The 12,588-nt window shown below is 39.2% G+C and overlaps 1 protein-coding gene across 2 annotated transcripts in view; it reads left to right on the top strand.

The window, feature by feature from the left end:
- Positions 1-393: 393 nt before the first annotated feature.
- The window catches only part of LOC124622081 (phosphatidylinositol 4-phosphate 3-kinase C2 domain-containing subunit alpha), a 242,435-nt gene continuing 230,240 nt past the window's right edge, over positions 394-12,588 (top strand). The window contains exons 1-3 of one of the 2 annotated variants that reach the window (XM_047147657.1): positions 394-500; positions 1,134-1,290; positions 1,420-1,599. In XM_047147657.1, coding sequence (XP_047003613.1) covers positions 1,422-1,599 — 178 coding nt within the window. In that variant the 5' untranslated portion in view covers positions 394-500; positions 1,134-1,290; positions 1,420-1,421. The remainder of the gene's footprint in view (positions 501-1,133; positions 1,291-1,419; positions 1,600-12,588) is intronic. The other variant, XM_047147656.1, reaches the window with a different exon arrangement.

The following is a 12,588-nucleotide window of genomic DNA, read 5'->3' as shown; positions in this document are numbered from 1 at the left end:
CTAAGCACTTTCTGTACTTGCAACTGGGACTATGTGACTACGCTTCATAGCCTTAACCAAGAGGTACTTCAATGTGCCTGTATGGCTTGATGGACTATATTTATTTTTTATTAATCTCATAGTTAAAAGCTCCTCCAACTGTATGGGTCTTAAAAGCAGGTCAGGTAAACAAACTCCTCAGAGAACCGGCGAAAGCAAATGTAAATAGCTGCGAATTGTGTTCCCGGTAACATGAAATCCACCAAATTCTGCTTTATTATACCATATGAGTCATAGGTTTCAAGAATTCTAGCACATTGCTTTAAGTATGTGCGAGACAAGGACAACAAAATATTAAAAGTTTTAACGGTGAGAGGAGAGAAGATTTTATCTTTCACTTAACATGTTTGGAGGAAGCGTTTCTTGACAGTATGTGTGACTGTTTTGGTGAGATGAGTGCAGTGACATAAGGCAGAATAAGATTTGTAAATGTGTGGTTCATTATTTGCAAGTGATGAACGGTAGGCGATTTTCGGGGTCTTAATGGTTTAATATAGTCACATGCTTCAGTAGTTTGTCAAAACGTATCAGTTCAGATTTATAAACTAGTATGAAGCGCCGTACAGTAATCCGTCAGAGGTATCCAAATATGCTCTAAAACTTCTGAAGTATTGAGTTTGTCAAGGTTTGGCGTAAATGTGGTTGGTGCTTAATAATAATATTTGTCAACATAGTTAAACACCTGTTGCTGCGGACAAAAGTTGCGATAATGTTAAGAAAAACGTCCGTAAAGTGAAAGAATTACAAATAACCAGCTTGTTTATTTGGAAAATGAATGGAAGTAGCTGTTGTATTTGATTTCCTGGGGTGTCAACAGGAAAACTGCATTAATACACCGAAGTGCGTCGCTACTCTCTCCGTAGATTATTGCAAGCAGCTTTTATAACGAAAGTACAGAAATCAGAGTTATCATGATTTGTATATCTACATTTGGTTTTGTGTTATATTTATAAAATCCTTGTACAGGCGAGAACGTATTTGCTGCTGATTCGAAAGGGAGTGTGGAAGACTTGTAGTCCAAGTCTCGACAAGTCAGTGCAATCATTTTTGCTAGGCACTCGTTCCTTAATAAGCGAACTTTCTATTATTTGCAGGATATCATCATGTAGAAGTTGCGATTCAGTTCACAAGAAATTTAATGACCTCAGATGAAAGAAAATATTTACATGTAAAATGTGTGTGATGGACATATTAATTTTTCATCATGGAATATCATAATTTAGCAATGTTTCTGCTTTGATTACTTTAAAGGCAAGTCAGTGGAAAGTACATTGTTTATTTCATACAGTAGCATGTCATTCAGAATTAGTAAAACATTCAAAAATTCAACATTTTGGTGGAGTTTAAGCTGAGGCACACAATGCCATCTTCAAATTGCAGAAATGACGGAGCTCGGTGGCAGGTTCAGCAGTGCAAAAGCGGCAGACTATGATCGGCAGTTTGAGGAAGACCTTGAACGTGCCAGAGCACTTAGTCTTGAAAGTTTAGCATTGGAAAAATTTAGGCAACAGAAGGAGCTTGAGAAATTCAGAGTGAAAACACAAAGTGTGCCAATAACAGGTTTGTCAGAATAAAATATCAGTTATTTAGTTAACATCTTCGATCCTTTCCTTAAACATTTTGCTGTAAAGAAATGATCTTGCTTACAGAGCAGTTGGAAGAAAAATTGTGTGTGAAAGTGAGTGCATATTAACTTATTGATTTACAGGCTATTGTAATTTTTGCCATTAGATTGTCATAGGCTAAATTTTCATTGTGCGGCCTCTCATTTATTCATCATATAAAGTTTGTTGATCTTTCTTGCTTATTTTGTTGGGAATGTAGCATGGAGGTATCATGACTTCCACTTCTGCTTCAACCAGTCTTCCTTTGTTTCATTGTTGCATTTTGACATGAAGACAAATATAGTTCTACATATAATCATTTGATTATAAGTGATATATCTGTACTGAATTAGTTCACACTGTGATGTATTGTGACTTGCATGTAATATTGTCATTCTGCTGCTTGAGTGATCCAGTGCCATAAATTGCAAAACTGTATGGTTTCTGGTAGCATAATTCTTACTCTGTTGAACTATATATTGTAGTGAGTGGAAGGCTCTATGTATTTCATTTTGTTAAGGTAAGGTACTTTTGTACCAATAAATTTGTCCCAGAATGACTTTTTTATCCCTTAAATTTATGAATTTAATTAGTTGACTCAAAGTGATTCATATGAAATGCAAAGGTGCGGATTCCATCACTTAATTTGCAAGCCAAATCAGTACACGTAATGTTATACTAACTTAGGTGCAAATAAATTTGTCCTTTGGCCATTCTGCACAGTAGTGGGCCTATAGGATTTGTACAGTGCATTAGAGCTTTCTAATCAAAAAAGAAGTCTAGTGCCATTGTGGGTACTTTTTTCATATGAAAATAAAATCATAATTCATGCATGTAACTAAAACCTATAAATAACTTACTGCACAGAGAAATTACATTCAAAAAGGCTGAAACAAGCTCTCCAAATATTCCACCATTCACAAAATTCTACTCTGTCAAGATGCTGCATACATATTTGTACCTGCTAACAAACAAAAAGAAGAGCAGCACATTAACAAGACTGAAACCTTGGACAACAATAGCTTACACTACACTGTGCCAGCGGCTACTACAGCCGTTCAGTGGCTTGTGGTGGATTTGATGAGGGGTGAGAAGTGAGAGGGTTGCAAGGGAGGGAGGGTGGGCTGGAGACGGGTGACGAGGGGCTGTGAGGGAGAGGCTATAGGTTGACAGCATACAAATGCAGTTTGGGCACATGCAAAATTTCCAGTCATGAGCTCAGGTTGCACATGTCGAGGATGAGAAGTGAATTGAGAGTGGTAGACAAGACAGAGAAAGGGAGTTCTGGTGCCAGATTAATGAAGTTGCAATACTGAAGTAGGGATTGAGGTGAATGTGGGGCAAGGAGCTAATAGAGAATGTGATAAATAGGACTATAGAAACAAAGAATGTGTTGCAAGAATAGCTCCCATCTACGTAGTTCAGAGAGGCTGGTGTTGGAAAGGAAGGAATGGAGAATTAAGAGGGCAAGGGCTGTTAAACAGCCATTGAAACTGAGCATGTGTTCAGCAGCCTGTTCTACCACTGGATGGTTAACTCTGCTACTGGGCACAGTTCAGTAGTGACCATTCATGCAGATTGACAGCTTGTTGGTTATCATGGGGTATGACACAAGCAGCAAATCCTAGTTTAGCTATAGCTCCAACCTCTTGCAGTGTTCCTATCCTGTGCACTTGCTGTGCTTCTTCATTCTGCATTCCTATCCTGCACACCTTCCACCTCTCCATTTTGCATTACTGTCCTGTGCAACTGCTGCCTCTCCTTTCTGCATTCCTGACACATGCACTGTCCCACCTTCTACCTCTCCCTTGTACCTCCTGCTCAGCTGTCGGGCACACTTTTTTTCAACCCTCCCTCCCACTCTCTGCCTTCTTTCTCCTCTCACCCATCTCCACTAGACACAATACTCACACCAGTCAAGCTGCAGATCGGACCAATGACCTCACTGGCAAATTACTTTTTAAAATATGTTTAGCTCTAGCATTCGATGTTTTTCATAAACTGATGTGCCTACTATCTTCTTACATATCATAGTTTTACTGACCTTATACATAATGATTTTTGGGACATGTAAAAGTCATTTGCTAATTGCATTTATCTAATCATCTGATTGCTGATGATCAGCACATAAATTTTGATGGCATGCAGTTGCCAAGGACAATGTGTTTTACATCTGTACATCCTTATTCACGGCATCTCGCTGATTACCATAAGAGTTTGAGCTAGGTGTGCATCTGCACTGAAGAGATCATTGGCTGTCATCACCTTGATTATATATATTTGGTGTCTGTTCTTTTAGATATGGCTGAAAGAGCAGACAGCACATAGATTATAGGTGTATGCTAATGTTACCTTCATAGATCATAAGTGAAATGGTCCTCATGGTTGCCAAATAAATCTGAAATATATATATTTTTTATATTAGAGTAGATACAGTCGAATAAGTAATAGTGAGTAAAAGACATTTAGTGCCAGTAACTACAGGGCTATTACAAATGATTGAAGCGATTTCATATATTCACTGTAGCTCCATTCATTGACATATGGTCACGACACACTACAGTTACGTAGAAAAACTCATAAAGTTTTGTTCGGCTGAAGCCGCACTTCAGGTTTCTGCCGCCAGAGCGCTCGAGAGCGCAGTGAGACAAAATGGCGACAGGAGCCGAGAAAGCGTATATTGTGCTTGAAATGCACTCACATCAGTCAGTCATAACAGTGCAATGACACTTCAGGACGAAGTTCAACAAAGATCCAACAACTGCTAACTCCATTCGGCGATGGTATGCGCAGTTTAAAGCTTCTGGATGCCTCTGTAAGGGAAAATCAGTGGGTCGGCCTGCAGTGAGCGAAGAAACGGTTGAACGCGTGCGGGCAAGTTTCACGCGTAGCCCGCGGAAGTCGACAAATATAGCAAGCAGGGAGCTAAACGTACCACAGCCGACGGTTTGGAAAATCTTACGGAAAAGACTAAAGCAGAAGCCTTACCGTTTACAATTGCTACAAGCCCTGACACCCGATGACAAAGTCAAACGCTTTGAATTTTCGGCGCGGTTGCAACAGCTCATGGGAGAGGATGTGTTCAGTGCGAAACTTGTTTTCAGTGATGAAGCAACATTTTTTTCTTAATGGTGAAGTGAACAGACACAATTTGCGAATCCGGACGGTAGAGAATCCTCACGCATTCGTGCAGCAAATTCGCAATTCACCAAAAGTTAACGTGTTTTGTGCAATCTCATGGTTTAAAGTTTACGGTCCCTTTTTCTTCTGCGAAAAAAACGTTACAGGACACGTGTATCTGGACGTGCTGGAAAATTGGCTCATGCCACAACTGGAGACCGACAGCGCCGACTTCATCTTTCAACAGGATGGTGCTCCACCGCACTTCCATCATGATGTTCGGCATTTCTTAAACAGGAGATTGGAAAACCGATGGATCGGTCATGGTGGAGATCATGATCAGCAATTCATGTCATGGCCTCCACGCTCTCCCGACTTAACCCTATGCGATTTCTTTCTGTGGGGTTATGTGAAAGATTCAGTGTTTAAACCTCCTCTACCAAGAAACGTGCCAGAACTGCGAGCTCGCATCAACGATGCTTTCGAACTCATTGATGGGGACATGCTGCGCCGAGTGTGGGAGGAACTTGATTATTGTCTTGATGTCTGCCAAATCACTAAAGGGGCACATATCGAACATTTGTGAATGCCTAAAAAAACTTTTTGAGTTTTTGTATGTGCGTGCAAAGCATTGTGAAAATATCTCAAGTAATAAAGTTATTGTAGAGCTGTGAAATCGCTTCAATCATTTGTAATAATCCTGTATATTTGTGCTTCCAGGTAAAATACATAGAACACAACAACCAAGGAACATTATATTACACACACAAAACTCAGTCTATTATATTTCACATGATGCACTTTATCGCCATCTCACATGAAATATATTGTTCAAACAATTCTAACTCCCCCCTTGTGGTTTGCCTTCACAAGATAAACCAAAATAGCCCCACAATGTTTTCAAACTTCTCTTTGTCCAAGGGTTTTGTCAGAAGGTCAGCCAACATGTCTTCTGTGTGCATGTAGTCCATGGCGATGTTCTGTCGCTCTTTGTGGTCCTGAATAAAATGGTGCCTTATATCAGTATGTTTTGTCCTAGCACTAGTGACATCGTGTTTAGTTAGGTTAATGGCTCCTTTATTATCACAGAAGATCGTTATAGGTTCCACAATTAAATGGGTTCTATTTCAGATATTAATGTTCTTAGTCACAATGCTTCCCGTGCGGTGCAAGATAGCACCGTATACTAGGTCTCTTTGGTACTCAATGATGCAACAGGTTTCTGCTTTTGACAGGACCATGCAATGAGGGCCCCAAGTAATTTAAAGCAGTAGCCAGTAGTGGAGTGCCTATCTCCCAATTCACTCCCCCAGCTCTCATCACTGTAACCTTCTAGTTTTGCATTACCTTCTCTATGGTATCTTAATTCGTGGTTTGAAGTTCCTCTTAGATATTGGAATATCCTTTTCACAGCTGTCCAGAGCTTTTCCTCTGGGTCTCAGCAATATCTGCTCACTGTGTTGGTGACAAAAGCAATGTCGAGTTGTGATGTTTGAGACAAGTATAACAGACTCCCTACTGCTTCTAAATATGGGACATTCCTGTCACATTCCACATCTGTTTCATTTATATTTAACTTCACTCCTACTTTCATGGGAGTAGTTTTGGGTTTATAATCACTCATGCCAAATTTCTTTAAGATTTTTTTTCTGTATATGATGATTGATGTATGTTCAATTCTTGTCTCTCCTCATCCTTAGTGATCTGCATACCTAAATAATGTTAAACTTCTCCCAAATCATGCAACTTAAACTTGGTTTGCAGCTGTTTCTTAAAAATTCTCATTTGTCGTTAGTTTTATCATCATCATCATCATCATCCCTTCTCTTCCCCTTTTGTAGTATATAATGGAATCTGCCTTAGATTGCTTCATATTCATATTTATTAGAGTTTTATGTAGACACCAATTCCAGCAATGTCCACTCTGTTGAAGTCCATAACCACTTTTTTGCAAACCTGAAATCTTTTTCCTTTCCGATCGTGTTTTCATGACTTCTCTTGGTGGAATGACATATATCTCCTCCTCCCAGTTTCCCATTTAAGATGCTGTTTTTATGTCCATATGATGAATTGTTAAATTTCGTTTTGCTGCCAAGGCTAAAAGATATATCAATGATGCATATTTGACTACAGGTGAAAAAGTTTCTTTGTAATCTACCCCTTGTTTTTGTGAATATCCTTTTATTACGAGTCTTGCTTTATATCTTGGCGATGAATTTTCAGGGCTCTTCAAAGTGAATACCCATCTTGCCTGTAATGGTTTATCTGATAGCTTATTTACCCATTCAAAGGTTTCGTTCTGAGAGAAAGATTCCAGTTCCCTCACCATCACTTATTTCCATTCTTGAGAGTTTGGTCTGCTCATTGATTCTTCTACTGTTGTTGGCTCATCATTAAAAAACTAAGCTGCATACATCTCAAAATCCGGATATTATTTCAGTTTTGGTACATGAGAACAACACCTTACATTGTTCTCTTCATTTTGTGCATTCTCAAACTCATTGTCATCATAAATAGTCTCCATTTGCCTTTGACTGTCCTCTTCCTGTTCTTCACTTTCTCTTTCTTCACATAAGGTTTCACTCTCAGAACTAGGTGCAGTTAACTTAGGAGTCTTGCCCTCTTTAGAGTCCTTTCTATTTTCAAAGAATATTACATTTCTGCTTGTAACTATCCTTTTATCTAATGGATCCCTTAATCGGTAGCTCTTTGAATTCTCACAATATCCTACAAAAATATACTTTTTAGCTTTTGGGTCCCATTTTCCTCTCAGCTGTTCTGGAATGTGCGTCATTGCATCACACCCCAAAGCTGTTATATTGCTTATGTCAGGTTTCCTTCCTACCCATATCTCATAGGGGGTTCTATTCCTTAATGCTTTTGTAGGTGATCTACTGTTCAAATATACGGCTGTTGATATCGCCTATGCCCAAAAATCTTTTAATAATCCAGCATCAGTTATCATGTTCCTTGCTTTTTCAACAGTGGTCCTATTAGTCCTCTCAGCAACCCCATTTTGAGATGGGCTTTACCTTATGGCAGTTTGGTCCCTGATTACCAATATTGCCAGAAGTGTCTTCAATTTCTGGTTAATATATTCTCTCCTGTTATCAGACCTGATGATTTTTAACCTTCTTTCCCATCGACCTTTCCACCATATTACAATATTCCTCAAAAGTGTCACTCATTTGGTCTTTAGAACTAAGAAAATAAATATGAGTATATTGTGAATAATCATCAATCAACATAAGAAAATAACAGCTCCCACCTATGGATTCTCACTCCATCAGGCCACATACATCTATAGGGATTAACTGTAAGACCTTCAAAGATTTGCTTTTACTAGTCTTAAAAGGTAGCCCCACTTGTTTTTCTTCTATGCATATCTCGCAAGGGTCCTTGGAAACACTATAATTCTGTATTCCCTTTACCATGTCCCTTATTAAAGACATACTCTTTCTATTTAGGTGTCCAAGTCTGCGGTGCCATAAAAAACCTTCCACTGAGTATACTGAATGACTAACATTTCTATGTTTACTGTCAATGGTATCCAACTTAAAAATACCACTTTCGTTACTTGTTGTAGTTATAACGTTGATTGCTCTTGCTCTGTGCATGTCAAAAATGACTTTATTTCTCTTCTTGACAATTTCCCCTACAGACAGTAAGTTAGTCGCAAAATTTTTTTCATAGTGGTCATCATGTGCTGTAGCCATATTGGGATCACCATTTACACTTACATAGGTCTAGTTTACCAGCCAAATGACATTGGAGCTTTCTGCCATCAACAGTAGACATTCCCATCTGAGTTTTATCTTTATCATCATAAAGAAGAGATTTGTCTTTAATAATATGCACAGATGCACCTGAGTCAAAAATACATTCCAGTTGACAATTACCCACATCTCCATCACCTTTATTATTGGTCCCTCTCTCTGGGCTATCAGTAGTATACCTCTTTAGCTGCGTGTCTGACCTTGGGTTTACTTTTTCTCTGCACTGAGATAAAATATGCCTCTCCTTATGACATCTATAGCACCTCACTGAATTCTTCTTTCTGTTTTTTGAATAAAGAGCAGATGCAGTTTCCTTCTTAAGTACATGACAGCTTGAACTACTCTATACATCCTGCAGGATTTTCACTTTACCACTGTCACCCGTGATCGGTATACCTGAGCTTTCCAGCCCCATAATCATAGGCGCACACCTTTCGGGCAGTCCTTCCAACAGTAGTGCCCCTATCCATTCCTCAGCGATCTCAAACCCAATGTTTCTCAGTAGGTTTTACGTGACAAATTTTGTTGATGTATTGGTCTGCACTCTTGCATTTGTCCAGCTGAGTGGTAATTAACTTAAGTAATAACCCTACTTTCCTTGTAAGACCTCCATCCTCAAATGCACTTCATAATGTCTGCCCAACTTCTTTCGCTGTTGCGGCTTTTTCAGTGTGGACATAATTCACTGAGTCAACCAGTAATACTAACTTTGATTTTGCTTTCCTATCCTTACTCGAATAATTCTGATCTGTGGATTTCATTGTCCCATCCACCACATCCCATAGGTCATCCAAATGTAAATACACTTCTTCTGAAAATTTCCACATTGCATAGTTTTTACGACCCATAAGTCTTTCAATCTGCAGAATTTGTGCTGCGCTCATTTTAACGGCTACTTTTCATCTTTCTTGACGTAAAGAATAATACCAAAGAATAATACAAAAGAGTTGCACTCATCTTGTGAGGATAACTCGCACTACTTGGAAATTTTCCAATACTTTCTCACAACTATATTATGGATATACTTGTTCCAAATGCATTTCTGGGCCCATAACCTATTAGTCAACACAGTTGAATAAGTAATAGTGAGTAAAAGACATTTAGTGGCAGTAACTATATTTGCACTTCCAGGTAAAATACATCGAACACAATAACCAAGGAACGTTATACTACACACACAAAACTCAGAGCGAGCAGTAGCACCAGAGAAGCTTATTATATTTCACATGATGTCCAATTTCCGCCATCTCGCGCGAAATATATTGTTCACACAATTCCAACATATAAGACAAATTTGTCACAGAGCAGGTAGATGTACAACGTAGAGCCATTCTATACCAAGTGGTCTGATTTTGGATAAAGTTCTCACATGACCATCGCAGATTTTGCTGAAATTGTGTGTGAACATTTACACATGTTCCTAATAAACATTGGTAAAGTTTCATCTTCTGCAGAGGCAGTCATTTGTTTGATCCCATAGCGCAGCTATCAGCAGTGCACCTGTGAGTTTTCGGCAACTTTGAGACATATATCTGGCAATATTTTCTTGAATGGAACAAAGCTAGCCCATCTTGTTCAACACTTTATGCTCTCTGAAGTGAAATAATAATAATAATAATAATAAAGATTTCCTGAACAGTTTTCATACGGACAGTTTGAAGCAAACTTAGCTGAAAAAAATAGATGCATGAAAAAAAGTGAAGTTTGGATTTCTATACCTCCAGAAGTAATTGTGGACTAAACCTGAATCTTTGCAGGTATGAACGTACCAAGGCACGGTCTTAGAATCCAAAATTTTGTTGTACTACTGCATTCCAATAATTTACAAATTGTTGGCAATTTGTGTAGAAACACCAAAAGTAGCTATTTTTGGCCCACTTTTACAAGGAAAAATCTCTTAAAGTACTTTCGTTGGAAAGACCATGTTCTGAACCACTTAAAAATCTAGATGTAGTTTTGCAAAATGGTCATATGGCCCTCTGAGTCTCGTGGGTGAATAGCGCGAGCTGGGTTTCACATGATCGTCTTTTTCGAAATCCATGCTGATTCCTTCAGAGTAGATTTCTAGTCTCCAGGAAAGGCATTACACTCAAACATAATACTTGTTCCAAAATTCTACAACTGATCGTCTTTAGAGATATAGGTCTATACTTCTGTACATCTGTTTGACGTCCCCTCTTGAAAACGGGGATGACCTGTGCCCTTTTCCAATCTTTTGGAACGATACGCTCATCTAGAGATCTTCGGTACACCGCTGCAAGAAGGGGGGCAAGTTCCTTCGTGTACTCTGTGTAAAACCGAACTGGTATCTTATCAGGTCCAGCAGCCTTTCCTCTTTTGAGCGATTTTAATTGTTTTTCTATCCCTCTGTCATCTATTTCGATATCTACCATTTTGTCTTCTGTGCAACAATATAGAGAAGGAACTACAATGCAGTCTTCCTCTATGAAACAGCTTTGGAAAAAGACATTTAGTATTTCGGCCTTTAGTCTGTCATCCTCTGTTTCAGTTCCCTTTTGGTCACAGTGTGTCTGGACATTTTGTTTTGATCCACCTACCGCTTTGACATAAGACCAAAATTTTTTAGGATTTTCTGCAAAGTCAGTACATAGAACTTTACTTTCGAATTCATTGAACGCCTCTCGCATAGCCCTTCTCACACTACAATTTGCTTTGTGTAATTTTTGCTTCTCTGCAAGGCTTTGGCTATGTTTGTTTGTGGGACTGATGACCATAGATGTTAAGTCCCATAGTGCTCAGAGCCACACGTTTGTTTGCTGTGAAGTTCCCTTTGCTTCCGTAGCAGTTTTCTAACTCGGTTGTTGTACCACAGTGGCTCTTTTCCATCTCTTACGATCTTGCTTGGCACATACTCATCTAATTCATATTGTACAATGGTTTTGAACTTTGTCCACTGATCCTCAACGCTATCTGTACTTGAGACAAAACTTTTGTGTTGAGCCATCAAGTACTCTGAAATCTGCTTTTTGTCAATTTTGCTAAACAGAAAAAATCTTCCTACCTTCTTTAATATTTCTATTTACAGCTGAAATCATCGACGCAGTAACTGCTTTATGATCACAGATTCCCTGTTCTGTGTTAACTGTTTCAAATATTTCGGGTCTGTTTGTCACCAGAAGGTCTAATATGTTATCGCCACGAGTCGGTTCTCTGTTTAACTGCTCAAGGTAGTTTTCAGATGATGCACTTAAAAAAATTTCACTGGATTCTTTGTCCCTGCCACCCGTTATAAATATCTGAATCTCCCAGTCTATATCTGGTAAATTAAAATCTCTATCCAGAACTATAACATGGTGGGGAAATCTACTCGAAATATTTTCCAAATTTTCCTTCAGGTGCTCTGCCACAACAGCTGCTGAGCCAGGGAGCCTATAGAGACATCCAATTAGCATGTTTGAGCCTGCTTTAACCGTGACCTTCACCCAAATTATTTCACAATTTGGATCTCCGTAAATTTCCCTCGATACTATTGCACTTTTTATCTCTATAAACACGCCTCCCCCTTCACTGTCCAGCCTCTCTCTGCGGTATACATTCCATTCTGAGTTTAGAATTTCATTACTGTTTACATCTGGTTTCAGCCAACTTTCCGTCCCTAGTACCATGTGGGCATTGTGACCGTTTATTAATGAGAGCAGTTCTGGGACCTTTCTATAGATGCTCCTGCAGTCTACTATTACCACATTAATATTGTTATTCCCTGTTGTGTTTTGCCTACTACTACCACCTTTTCACATCTCAGCAGGTGTCTTGTCTGGCCTAGGGAGGGAATTCTCTAACCCAAAAAACCCACATGTGCACTCCACACGTACTCCACTACCCTTGTAACCACTTCCTGCTTGTAGTGCACGCCTGACCTATTCAGGGGGACCCTACATTTCTCCACCTGATAGCGGAGGTCGAGAAATTTGGACCCCAGATCTCCGCAGAATCTCTGGTTTAAGCCTTCCACTCGGCTCCAAACCAGAGGACAATGATCGGTTCTGGGAACAATACTACAAATAGTTAGCTCAGATTCCACCCCGCAA

Source organism: Schistocerca americana, chromosome 7 (assembly GCF_021461395.2).
Source record: "Schistocerca americana isolate TAMUIC-IGC-003095 chromosome 7, iqSchAmer2.1, whole genome shotgun sequence".
In the NCBI taxonomy this organism is placed as follows: Eukaryota; Metazoa; Arthropoda; class Insecta; order Orthoptera; family Acrididae; genus Schistocerca; species Schistocerca americana.
This window is presented reverse-complemented; position numbering and strand designations above follow the sequence as displayed.